General features: G+C 48.2%; 2 protein-coding genes across 8 annotated transcripts in view; one reads left to right on the forward strand and one right to left on the reverse strand.

Annotated features, from left to right (window-relative positions):
- The window catches only part of Tulp2 (TUB like protein 2), a 38,288-nt gene extending 26,066 nt beyond the window's left edge, over positions 1-12,222 (forward strand). The window contains exons 1-14 of one of the 6 annotated variants that reach the window (XM_021168039.1): positions 2,786-2,861; positions 3,243-3,275; positions 3,724-3,775; positions 4,501-4,639; positions 5,309-5,446; positions 5,585-5,752; positions 6,609-6,781; positions 7,319-7,618; positions 8,471-8,583; positions 9,312-9,426; positions 9,517-9,615; positions 10,373-10,544; positions 10,752-10,877; positions 12,039-12,222. In XM_021168039.1, the coding sequence (XP_021023698.1) occupies positions 2,827-2,861; positions 3,243-3,275; positions 3,724-3,775; positions 4,501-4,639; positions 5,309-5,446; positions 5,585-5,752; positions 6,609-6,781; positions 7,319-7,618; positions 8,471-8,583; positions 9,312-9,426; positions 9,517-9,615; positions 10,373-10,544; positions 10,752-10,877; positions 12,039-12,040 (1,665 nt within the window). In that variant the 5' untranslated portion in view covers positions 2,786-2,826 and the 3' untranslated portion in view covers positions 12,041-12,222. Of the gene's footprint in view, positions 1-2,785; positions 2,862-3,242; positions 3,276-3,723; positions 3,776-4,500; positions 4,640-5,308; positions 5,447-5,584; positions 5,753-6,608; positions 6,782-7,318; positions 7,640-8,470; positions 8,584-9,311; positions 9,427-9,516; positions 9,616-10,372; positions 10,545-10,751; positions 10,917-10,969; positions 11,466-12,038 lie in introns of those variants that run through there. The other 5 variants (XM_021168037.1, XM_021168038.1, XM_021168036.1 and 2 more) reach the window with 5 other exon arrangements.
- The window catches only part of Ppp1r15a (protein phosphatase 1 regulatory subunit 15A), a 3,567-nt gene continuing 2,151 nt past the window's right edge, over positions 11,483-12,898 (reverse strand). The window contains exons 3-4 of one of the 2 annotated variants that reach the window (XM_021168035.2): positions 12,331-12,898; positions 11,483-11,885 (exon numbers count right to left, since the gene is read on the reverse strand). The exon at positions 12,331-12,898 is cut by the window's right edge and continues 26 nt beyond it. In XM_021168035.2, coding sequence (XP_021023694.1) covers positions 11,535-11,885; positions 12,331-12,898 — 919 coding nt within the window. In that variant the 3' untranslated portion in view covers positions 11,483-11,534. The remainder of the gene's footprint in view (positions 11,886-12,330) is intronic. The other variant, XM_021168034.2, reaches the window with a different exon arrangement.

The following is a 12,898-nucleotide window of genomic DNA, read 5'->3' on the forward strand; positions in this document are numbered from 1 at the left end:
CAACGAGATCTGGTGCCCTCTTCTGGAGTGTCTGAAGACAGCTACAGTGTACTTACATATAATAATAAATAAATAAATCTTTAAAAAAAAAAAGACTTATTTACTTATTTTACATATACAAGTACACTATAGCTGTCTTCAGACACATCAGAAGAGAGCATCAGATCCCATTATAGGCAGTCGTGGCCACTAGGTGGTTGCTGGAAATTGAACTCAGGACTGCAAGTAGAGCAATGAGTGCCCTTAACCACTGAGCCATCTCACCAGCCCCTAATTTTATATCTTTTGACTCCATGGAAAAGATATCTGTCCTAGTCACACAGCCTTTTTGTGATTTCAGAAAACACTTCCCTGAAGATGTCACCTCAATGGTGCTGGTCTCTTCTATTTTTTTTTTTTTAAGATTTATTTATTTATTATATGTAAGTACACTGTAGCTGTCTTCAGGCACTCCAGAAGAGGGCGCCAGATCTCGTTACGGATGGTTGTGAGCCACCATGTGGTTGCTGGGATTAGAACTCTGGACCTTCAGAAGAGCAGTCGGGTGCTCTTACCCACTGAGCCATCTCACCAGCCTCGCAGCTGGTCTCTTCTTAATCACAGCTAATTCTTTAGCTCCAGCTAACCAGCATCAATAGTCCCAGTAATGTAAAGTTTTCGCTTTAGTAGTTCTGGTATCTTGTTAATCACAGCTGATCTTCAGCCCCAGATAACCAGAACCACAGATGCTTCACAATCAAAATAGCAATGGCCCTGATAAGAGTCTTTAATTTTCCCTCTGAAAATTCACAAGCCAGGCCTCCATCTTCTGCACTGTTCTCAACATTATCTTCCAAGCTCCTACACAACATCTCACAGAGCTCTTAACACTGAATGGATCTTCTAGCTCAAAGTTCCAAAGACCTTCCACAGTCTTCCCCAAAACATGGTCAGGTTGTCACAGGAATACCCCACTCTGCTGGTACCAATTTGTCGTAGTCAGGGTTTCTATTCCTGCACAAACATCATGACCAGGAAGCAAGTTGGGGAGGAAAGGGTTTATTCAGCTTACACTTTCCACATTGCTGTTCATCACCAAAAAATGTCAGGACTGGAACTCAAGCAGGTCAGGAAGCAGGAGCTGATGCAGAGGCCATGGAGGGATGTTCATTACTGGCTTGCCTCCCCTGTCTTGCTCAGCCTGCTCTCTTATAGAACCCAAGACTACCAGCCCAGGGATGGCACCACCCACAAGGGGACCTCCCCACTTGATCACTAATTGAGAAAATGCCTTACAGCTGGATCTCGTGGCGGCATTTCCCCAACTGAAGCTCCTTTCTCTGTGATAACTCCAGCCTGTGTCAAGTTGACACAAAACCAGCCAGTACAATATCTAACATTCAAAACTACTGACAGGAAAAAGAGGGAAAAAAAAAAAACCTTTTTTTTTTTTTTTTGAAAAGGAAGTTTCCCCCACATCGTGGACTTTTAAGCACATTCTCCGAGTATGTGGTGTGCTAGCTGGATATCTTTTGGCACAATTGTTACACCCTTGGCATGAGGAGCACACACATTGGTATTTTCAAAAAGGCCAAGCAGATAGGCCTCCCTAGCCTCCTGAAAAGCACCAGTAAACTGCACTCTGGAAGCGCAGCTCTGCTTTGAAGTCCTGAGCAGTTTCTCACCCCAGACTTTGGAAGGAGCATATGCGTCGTTCTCCACTCGTGTGTGTGTGTGTGTGTGTGTGAATTTTAAAAATATATGCAAGATATAAAGCATTAATGCAAGCAAAATATTTCAGTGAACACATTTCAACACCTCAACTTTATAACAATTATAAATAAATCTGTTAAAAAATTTCTGGACAATTCCAGCATTGGATTTAAAAAAAAAAAAGATTTATTTATTTACTTAATTTATCTGAGTACACTGTCGCTGTCTTCAGACACCCCAGAAGAGGGCATCAGATCCCATTGTGAGCCATCATGTGGTTACTGGGATTTGAACTCAGGAGGAGGAGCAATCAGTGCTCTTAACCGTTGAGCCATCTCTCCAGCCCCCTGGATTTGTTAAAAAAATGTTTTTGTATTGACGGCAACTAAATGGTATTGGTAGTATTTTTATCATACAGTAGATTCTGTCCATTCACTATATGTTGACTGTCTTCTGTGCTGATCCTGTTAGTTTGCTATTAAAATACATTATGAAAAAGAGTAAATACCAAGACTGCCAGCCCCCCTCCTTTTTTAAGATTTTATTCATTTTATGTTAGTACACTGTCATTGTCTTCAGAGACACCAGAAAAGGACATCTGATCCCATTACAGATGTGGTTCCTGGGAATTGAACTCAGGACCTCTGAAAGAGCAGTCAGTGGTTTTTTTTTTTTTTCCGAGACAGGGTTTCCCTGTATAGCCCTGACTGTCCTGGAACTCACTTTGTAGACCAGGCTGGCCTGGAACTCAGAAATCTGCCTGCCTCTGCCTCCCAAGTGCTGGAATGAAAGGCGTGTGCCACCACGCCCGGCTCAGTGTTCTTAACCGCTGAGCCATCTCTCCAGCCCCCTCGGTTTTTATATAACTGATTTATTTATTTTCTGAAATGCCTTTATAGATTCTAAGCTCTAACCTCCCAGCAGCTGTCCCCACCTCCCAAGTGCTGGAACTACAGGCACTGGCCCCTGGGTGATGAGCTTGTTCATTTCTTAAGTACTCTCTCTAGAGAGCTATATAGCTAGGTAGATAAGCCTGGGTCCCTTTAAGGAATGTTGACTCTTGGTTCCAATTCAGAATCCCCAGAACAAGGGATCTGCCTGCCCCAGTGGCCTGGGAGCATTACTCTGTTGGACATGGACCGTGAGGGGCCAAGAGGGCCGAGAAGAGGGCAAGTGCCTGTGGGAACCGCCTTTCAGAGAAAGGGTCCAGATAAGTTTAGAGTACAGGCTTCACTGTTAGTCCGTGAGATCACCAAGTTGGCTCTAGGGAGGGTGGACGCCTCTGAGATTGCAGATAAGTGGATTCCGAGGGTTTGGGATTTGTGGCCCTAAGCCTCCAGTCCTGAAACTCAGGAACAGGACAAACCTTGGCTAGGTATTTGGTGGAGAACTGGATTTTTGTGCTTAAAGCTCTACACAAGCTGCTCACTCGCAGGGAGGAGCTGAGATTTGGGTTGCTAAGGCCAATGAAGGCCGAGGTCAGGTAGTAGAGGGTGGTCTCTTTTGAGATGTGGGGTCTAAATCTTGACTATGCCTTCCTACTCCTCTAGAGCGTCTCAGGAGAATGAACAGTGGAAGAAAGAGTGAGTGGGGAAACCTAAGGGGCAGTGTGTTCACGGGAGAAGAAGGACTTAGATGCGCACCTGTAGGGATCTGCCCAGCTTGGGGCTCCATCTTCAGGCTCACCACCATCAACTTTGTAGGAATGTGCAGGGGTGCCATGTGGGGTGGGGAAGCCTGGACGCTTCTGTCCTTTTGAAACAGGTACAGGTGAAAACACTTAGGTCTGTGAGAGGAAGGAGCTAAGGACCTCTGAGTCTCCCGTGTTGGCAAAAACCTGGCATCTCAGCTTGGGTCCTAAAGTGGGGAGGGGCCCTGGGAGAAAAGGCAGATAAATGGCCTAGAAAGTTCAGGTCCCTTGCCTACTGTGACATCACAGGTGCTCAGAACCCAAATTGGTCAAGGGGCGGGGGCTCTTGAACAGGAGAGCTGCCCTTGCTAGTTGTGGCCACTAGTTTGTGTTTCTCTCAGGACCCTGGAGGATGAATTCTCTGGCGTGAGGCTGCAGAAGCTAGAACAACAGGTATGGCCTGGAACCCCACGCTTCCATCTTCCCAACCAGATGGTTGCTCAGAGTCCCCAAACCCGTGCTCGTTTTCTCTGAACTTCGGGTTCTCTCATTAGGAAATGAGAAAAAAAAATAGAAATTCAGCTTTATTTTGAGACAGGACCTTGCGGCCTGGCCCTGGCTGGTCTCAAACTTGCAGCTTGGGTGCTAGAGTTACAGTGAGCCTTCCGGTTTATTGTTTTTGTTTATTTTTGGTTTTAAATTACATTCATTTAGGGTAGAGTACATGAACCCCATGGCATGTGTATGGAGACGACTTGCAGGAGCAGGTTCTTTCCTGTGACAACATTAGGACTCAGATTCAGGTGGTCACGATAAGACAGCTCGCACATTTACCCACCTAGCCCTCTCTCGGGCCTAATTAGTCATTTTCTGAGATGGCCTTACTCTGTAGTCTTTATACCGGCCTTTGTGTTTTGAAACAGGGACTAAGTTGTGAGTCTGGAAATTGCAACCCTCCAGCTTCTGCCAGAAGGGCTGAGGAAAATTTTTAAGGAATAAAAGTTCTAGAGTCTTTGGAGGAGGAGGTGGAAGTAGACCAGATCTGACAGGACAGGACTGGAGGGACTGGATACCTGGGACTCCTGTGGAGGAAGGGTACCTGGACTCTCCCAGGCCAACCTCCCCCCTGTCTGTGTCTGGTTTGGGTCCCCTCTACACACTCCTCCTTGCTTCTGCAGCGACAGCTATTTGAGAAGAAGCAGCGCAGGAAACGCCAGGAGCCCCTCATGGTTCAGGCCAATCCTGATGCTACCCTGAGGCACCGGCGACCAAGGCGCGGGGAGGAGCGCTTCCAGAGTGACAGCAGCTGGGGCCTTGGTCTGGTGGACCGGGTTTAGGCGCGCTTGAGGGCAGGGCCTAGTATACCCTAGAGGGTGGAACTTAGCCCCAGGGAGGGAACTCGGTGGCATCAGTGGTGGGGAACCTATAAGAGGTCCTCTTTGAGGATAGGGATGGGGCTGAAGGTCAGGTCTCTAAGGTATCAGGGCGGAGCCTATGGATTCCTAGGGGTGGAGCTTAGGACGGAGGTTGGAGGAGCATAGGGGCGTGGCTTATTTGAGTGTGGGGCTCGTGGAATCTCTCTACACAAGATTGATTGGGTTATGGGTTTCTTAGGAGCCCTTGAGATTACCTGGTCCTGTGGTAATACCCAGGCAGAGCATAGAGATACTGGAGGGCAAACCTAAGAGATTCCAGTGACTGGGTCTGTCTGAGGGAACTGAGACGACCCAGAGTCAGAAGCCCTTCCAGTAAAGCAGGGGTTTCACATTGTTTTCTTTCTGTAGTAACAAGGATCAAACCTGGGGTGACACCCAGGCAGTACAAGTGGCTTATTACTGAGTTTTTGGCTTGGGTTGGGGGGCGGGGTGCGATGCATTCCGTGCTAGCACAGGCTATCCTAGAAGTTGTCATGCATTGCGGGATTTGGGCACTCTTTCTTACTCTGTAGATCCTTTTCAAATGGGCCTCTCTGTTCTTTGCTCCCAGGTGTTGGGAGCCCTTTCCTCCAGGAGAACGTACCGCAGGCACATCTGCCTTCAGGGGCGCACAGTGCCCTTGTCACCATGAGCTATGTCGGAGATGGGAGTGGTGAGCGGGCCCCCCTACTGTCACCCCGAAGAGCAGGTAACCTTGGGCCATTGGTATTTAGAACGTGTCCCCTTAGAAGTTCATGATTGCACACTCCCCTCCCCCTGACCCCGGAGTCACACCCTGAGCCTCTTGCACCAGAGGATCCTAAATCTGAACCCCTTCTTTCTCCAGTATACACTCGGGGCAACGGCCCTGCGGCCCGTCATCTTTGCTGGCTTCCAGACAGCTCCGATTCAGACGTGGAGGAAGTGACCATGGAAGACATCCCCGTCATCTCCCGACCTCCCCAGACTAATCTGGCAAACCTACGCAGGGGCTGGTTAGCCTCCCCAGGACCCGGTAATTTGGGGAAGGGGAATAAAATCTGGCCCCTGGTCCACATGGCAGGTTGTCACCCTTGATTTGGCAACAGGTTTGTACAGGACATCAGAACTCCTAGATCTCATATTTCATCCATCAGGGTGTCTAGTCTGTTATAGTGGATTCAGATGTAAAAACATCAGCACATCAAATGTATTTATTTTAATACATTTGGGGAAGCAAACATCTTGAACTCACAGAGATTGCTGGCCTTTGCCTCCTCCCTGGGATTAACGGTGTGGTGTTTTGTTTTGTACCACATCCAGATTATTACAATTCTTTTTTTGTTTGTTTTAAGATTTTTATTTATTTAAGTACACTGTAGCTGTCTTCAGATGCACCAGAAGAGGGCGCCAGACTCCATTATGGGTGGTTGTGAGCCACCATGTGGTTGCTGGAATTTGAACTCAGGACCTTCGGAAGAGCAGTCAGTGCTCTTACCCACTGAGCCATCTCACCTGCCCCCTTACAATTCTTTTTAGCTATATTTGTGTGCATGTGTGTGTGTTTGTGAATGTGAATGTGGTTCCCACTGAGGCCAAAAGAGGAATTCAGACCCACTGGAGTTAGAGACATTTGTGAGTCATCAGATTTGAACATTTAGAACCAAATTCAGGTTCTCTACAAGAGCAATATGTGCCCTTGACTGCTAATCTATCTCTCCAGCCTGTCTACTCATGTGTTTTTCGAAAGCATAGGAAGTGCAGAGAATGTGGTCACTGAGAGAGACGGGTAAGGCAGCTGAGAACGCAAGTTCTGGTTTTATCTAGCTGACAACTATCTTCTCCTCACCAGGACCCAGATATCCTGACCTGTAGCTGCTTCTGCCCCTTAGGGATCAGTGAAGAAGAAGAGGTTGAATCCACGGATGCCAGAGTTGAAGACAAGACACCCAGCCCAGACCCAGACCCTACCGTGAACTCTGATGAAGATCATGGAGACCTGGCACCCTGCAAGGCGGAAGAAAACACAGCCCAGAAGAATACAGAAACAGCCTCTGGCATCGGGGTAGGGTGGTACAAAGAATCTGCAGCACAGTCTGCAGGGCGTTTTGAGTGAGGTAGCAACAACATCCAAGGTGAAAGCCGATAGCACTGCTAGTATCCCTAGCAGTCAGGAGGCAGACAGAGGCAGTGGGAGTTCAAGGCCAATCTAGGATACATAAGGAGACTCTTTCCCCTAAAACCAATACCCCTTGGTCAGATACTGACTCATAGAGACTACAGAGCATGATTCAGAAGGCTCATTTTGTAGTCAATATGATGTCATGGTTGCTAGGCAAGTGTTCTTACCACTGAGCAACACCTGAGCCTCGCCATGGGATTCTAGGCCAGAGGTGGTATTGCTTAGCAATGCCCCATTGCTCATCTCATCTCATGTTTTGGCAGGCATATGTGTGCATGTTCTAGAGGAACAGTCTTACACAGATTATCCTATGGCTCTGTGGTCTATGAGGTTGTAAACATGACCAGTCAACAGATGTGCCAACTGGCCCACAAGGCCAAGCCCGACTGCTTCTCAGCTTGTGATTTGCACTTGAATTAGGATGAAGACCCAGAGAAGGGAGAGGCCACAGAGTCTACAGAGACAAACAATGCCCCAGTGGCATCCAAGGTTTTGCAAGGCGACGATGGTGACACCAGCAACCACAATGCCTGGAACATGACCTGCCCCCAGCCTCGCACTCCCGGCCCTCGGCTTGGGGAGGACATGGAAGCATACGTGTTGCTCCCTGCACCCCGGGACCACATGGTGCAGTGCCGCATCGTCCGAAACAAGCACGGCATGGACAAGGGGATGTTCCCTTCCTACTACCTCTACCTGGAGGCCGAGGATGGTGTAGCAGTACGCTCCAGCCCTTTGGGGGTGGGTAGGCCTCACTCCGGAGGGGACAAATCAGAGAAACAAACCCCAAGTCGTAGGAAGATGGCTCCTCTTGGACAAGGTTAAAGGTTTCTGGAGCCAGATGTGGTGGTATACAAAGAGTCCTAGTCCTTGGGAAATAGGGAAATAGAGGCAGGGGAGGATCAGTAGAGGTCAGCCTCGGCTCTAAAGGAGTTCAAGGCCAGCCTCCTGAGCTAACATGACACCCTGTTTCAAAAAAAAAAAAAAAAAACCTACAAGAAGGGCCAGAGGGGAGGTGGTGCATTTCTTAGATCCCACCACACTAGTTAAACAGAGGAAGGCAGACCTCTGAGTTGGAAGTCATCCCTGTCTAAATATCAGGTTCCAGGTCAGCCAGGGCAACGACATGAGATCCTTGAAACAAAGCGATTGTTCTGGACCGTGTCACACAGTTAGGACTCCTCAGCTCCTAGTCCTGCCCACTTCAGAATTTCAAACTTTGAAAACATTGTGGCTTAGTCCTCCCCACTCTATAGCCAAATCTTATCCATTCCTGAGTTAGTCCATATCTGCCACACACCCCTTCCCCTTAGGATATATCGGTCCCTTTGGCCTCCCCCATGCAGTCTCCATGGCAGTCAAGCCCCACCCAATCCAGCTATAAACCAGGATGGCTTGAAGCCTTCCATTCTCTGGTTAAGCCACACCCCTCTCCATCTGACCCGTCACCTTCCCAGTGTGGCCTCCATCTCCTCCAGAAAAAGCCTTTCCTGTATGTTGAGAAGTGTTCGGGGCCCTGGTTCTAGACAGGTGCTGGAAGTCAATGTTGAAGCCTGTTCCTCTGATCTGCAGCATTTCCTTCTGGCTGGGCGGAAAAGGAAAAGAAGCAAAACTTCAAATTATCTCATTTCCCTGGACCCCAAAGACATGTCTCGCAACGGGAGCAACTTTGTAGGCAAAGTTAGGTAGGTAAAGCCTTCTTGGTCTGTGGTGGGGCAACAGGTGGCGGGAAGCTGGGCGAAAGACAAGCAAATGGACTACATTTCCCAGCAGGCCTCAAAACCACAACACAGCAGGTTGTATTTCCACAGTTGGGAAGGAAAAAGATGAACGTTTTGGATGCCATGAATACAGACTAGCATTTATGGTGTATAGGTTGGGTTTTTTGTTTGGTTAGTTTTTTTGGTTTTTTTTTTTTTTTTTTTTTTTTTTTTTTTTTTTTTTTTTTTTTTTTTTTTTTTTTTCGGCGGGGGCCTGGGATCCCTAAGTCCCTGTGGGGAATGAAGCCCAGAGTGTGTGAGTTTTTATCTCCTAGGTGGAAGAGGGTTCTTAGAGAGTCAATGTGGGTTAGGATAACTCACCAAAGAAACAGGGAGCTGGGACTGTGGATTTTTTTAGAGGATGGGTTTGGGAAAGTACTTAAAGAATAATCACGGGGCATGGGGGGCTAGAAAGTTTGGCTCAGCGGTTAAGAGCACTGGCTGCTCTTCCAGAGGTTCTGAGTTCAGATCCCAGCAACCACATGGTGGCTCACAACCACAGCAATGGAATCTGATGCCCTCTTCTGGTGTGTTTGAGGACAGTGATGGTGTACTCACATACATAAAATAAATAAAATCTTTATTAAAAAAAAAAAAGAAGAAGAAAAATCATGATCATGATTGTTACTCTGTCTACCACCGTCCTGGAGCAGATCCAACGTCTTGGGCACGAAATTCACCATCTTCGATAATGGGGTGAACCCTGAGCGGAGTTATTGGGTTCCAGACAGTGCCCGGATCAGAGAGGAGCTGGGAGTCGTCTGTTATGTAAGTCCTCTGGCAGGGGCAGAATTAGGGGTGCCAGTAGATAAGAAAGCACAGGGACCAGACCAACTGCAATACAATCTATCTTCCCAGGAGACCAATGTCTTGGGATTCAGGGGGCCTCGGAAAATGACTGTGATCCTTCCAGGAATGGACAGCCGGAAGCAGAGGATGAAAGTCCAGCCACAAAATGTGAGGGTTTTTTTGTTTGTTTTGTTTTTTTTTTGAGGTTGAGTTTTTAAAGTTTAAATTCTCAGTGCTGAGAGAACTCCATCATAGATCTCAGGGTGTGAATCTTGAGTGGCTTTGCCAGAGTTCCATCTCAGAAACTTCCTGAGACGCAAAACTTCTGAGGCTAGGGCTGGAGAGATGGCTCAGGGATTAACAAAGCATGTATTACTCCCTAGTTGGAGAGGAAAGGCCGACCTCTTAAGTTGGAGACTAGTCCCATCTAAATTATGAATTCCAGGCCAGCCAGGGCTATACAGTGAGACCTTGTCTTAAATAAATAAATAAATCTCAGGACTCGGGGAGGAGGTAGGAGTGGGGGCAGAGGGCAGGCAGATCTCTGTCTACAGAGTGAATTCCAGGACATGGAGCTGCACAGAAAAAAATTCTGTCTCAAGAAACAAAAAGTAGGGGCTGGAGAGATGGCTCAGCGATTAAGAGCACTGACTGCTCTTCTGAAGGTTCTGAGTTCAAATCCCAGCAACCACATGATGGCTTACAACCATCTGTAATGAGATCTTACACCCTCTACTGGTGTCTAAAGACATCTATAGTGTACTTATATATAATAAATAAATCTTTAAAGAAAAAAAAAGAAACAAAAAGTAAACCTGGCAATCTAGAGAAACTGATTCTCAAACAAATAAATAATATATGCATATGGACTAAAAATCGGGCTTCTGGTGGGCTAACAAACGATGCCCCCTACTGTATCTTCAAGGATCAGGATTCCATATTGAGTCGCGTACAGAAGGGCGCTGGACACGGGCTGCTCCTACTGCAGAACAAGGCCCCATCGTGGAGCGACGAAAGCGGCGCATACGTACTCAATTTTCACGGTCGCGTCACGCGAGCTTCGGTCAAGAACTTCCAGATAGTGCACCCGGATGAACGTGAGCTGCTAGCAACCCGAAGAAAGATTGGGATGGGGGCGGAAGAGGGCACTCAAGTACAACTAAGCAGGGTGGCTGCCTCGCGGTCGCAAGGCCTCTTGGGAAATGTAGTTTAATGAGCTCCTTGCGTTCCCTAGCTTGGTAAGGGTACCGCGCGTGTGCGGAGTAACAAAAAAGAATTTAACTAGTTCCTGGTTTGCTCCTCAGCCGACCACCTGGTGCTCCAGTTTGGCCGTGTGGCCCCAAACATATTCACGATGGATTTCCGATATCCTCTTTGCCCGCTCCAAGCCTTCGCCATCTGCTTATCCAGTTTCGATGGGAAACTGGCGTGTGAGTAACTGAATAAAATACCATCCCTCACCAACTCTGTTCTGTGCGTTTGGAGAAAGCTTCACGCCCATGCCTCCTCCTTTCTCTTTTAGTTTTTTGATACTCAGTCTGGTCTCCAACAACTATGTAGCTGAGGCTTGCCTTGAACATCCGATCCTCCTGCTTCCACCCCTGAAGTACTGGGATGACAAAGCCCGCACCTTTGTGCCTGGCCTTGTCTTTTAATAATAAATCTTTTGATTTTTTTTTTTAGTTAGTGTTCAAAATAATGGGCTTCATTATAACATTTTCATAGATGTCGTCGTTGTACCTTGCATATATGTAACACCCTTCCTTGTCCTTTCTAGTTTTTTGAGACAGCCACACTATGTTATGCTTGTCTTGGAACCCAAGCCAATCTCCTGCCTCAGCTTCCCAGTGCGGAGATTACTTGTGGCACCTTCCATTAGGAAGTCCCTTACACAGGACTGTGTTTTAAGAGGGTCTCACTATGTAGATCAAGTTGGTCTTAAACTAAAGTTTGGACACCATTCATTTTTAGCCTCCCCGGAAGCTACCAATAAAGGACACACAAGAGTTTATCACTACAAATTAAAAGGCTTTATTTCTTATTCAAATAAATAAATAAATAAATAAATAATAGGAAACTACTCAGGCTTAGCCCCGCCTCCCTCCCAAGTACAGGCTGGGAGAAGGGGTTTCACTGGGAAGGGGAGAGGGTGTGGTCACATCTTGGGTCAAGGGAGTGGCCTCAGAGCAAGAGGTAGGCTCCGGCTGTGGAAGAGATGTGGAGGCCTGAGGAAGAGATGGGTTTCTAAGGCGAGCCCATGCTCTGGCCCTGGAATCGGGGGTAAGGTAGGGACCCAGCTTCTCCTCTGCCTGGGCAATGCGTCGAGCAAAGCGGCTTCGATCTCGTGCAAACTGCTCCCAGGGACCGCGACGGGCAGCCTGGGCTGGTCCTGCCCAGACAGCAAGGAAATGGACTGTGACTTTCTCAGCGAAGTGTACCTGGGGACAGAGGGACGGGGGCAAGAAATAAAAACCTGTCACGCAAAAATGCTTGGTATTTGAATAGTCACCTGCCTGCCCCTCTGACTCACTCTGAGACACAGATGTCCAGGCCCCATGAGCCACAACTACCACTCTCCCTGCCTCTTACAGGAGATTGCAAGAGAGTGAACACAGCCTTCCCAGCAGAGTTCATATGCAAGAAGTCGCAACCCAAGGCTTCCCTGGAGTCTCCGCCTCCAGCACACTTCCTTAGGGATTTTCAGGTCCCAGACCCCCCCTCCTCCTCCTCCTCCTCCCGACTCAGAATCTAGGCCCTCTGAATAAATTATATATTAAAGAAAAAAAAAGGCAGTGTGGAATTCTATTGTAATCCCAGCCCTAGGACTATAAAATCCTGAGCCACAATGTAAGCCGCCTTAGAATCTAGTCTCCTAACACTCACCTTTCGAGCCTTTCGAGGAATCTCCGGGTCCTGGTCCTGGGTGGGGGCTTTGAACAATCTGAGCCGCCTCTGCAGTCGAAGGGGCAGTTTAGGAGCAGCCCAAGGTGATTCTGGCTTCTCTCCGGGTAAATAGAAGGCCACCTGGAAGAGAGGGGGCTCTTCCCCACGTCCCTTGGTCTTCTCTCCTGGTAGACAACGCTGGGGCTGAAGGTAGGGACTCTGGCTTGAGTCAGCTGTTTCTGAGTCACCTGGGGCCACATTCTCACTGTCCTCTTCCTCTTCTGTGTCTTCTGTGTCCTCTCCTGGGCGATACACCCAGGCCTTCAGGAAGGCACTTGTATGGGGGGTGGCACCGGTCTGAGCTGTGTCTTCCTCAGCTGAATCCGAATCCGAATCGCTGTTGTCTTCCTCTGTGTCCTCTCCTGGGCGATACACCCAGGCCTTGAGGAAGGCACTTGTATGGGGGGTGGCACCGGTCTGAGCTGTGTCTTCCTCAGCTGAATCTGAATCGCTGTTGTCCTCTTCCTCTGTGTCCTCTCCTGGGCGATACACCCAGGCCTTCAGGAAG

This window comes from Mus caroli, chromosome 7, assembly GCF_900094665.2.
Source record: "Mus caroli chromosome 7, CAROLI_EIJ_v1.1, whole genome shotgun sequence".
Classification (NCBI taxonomy): Eukaryota; Metazoa; Chordata; class Mammalia; order Rodentia; family Muridae; genus Mus; species Mus caroli.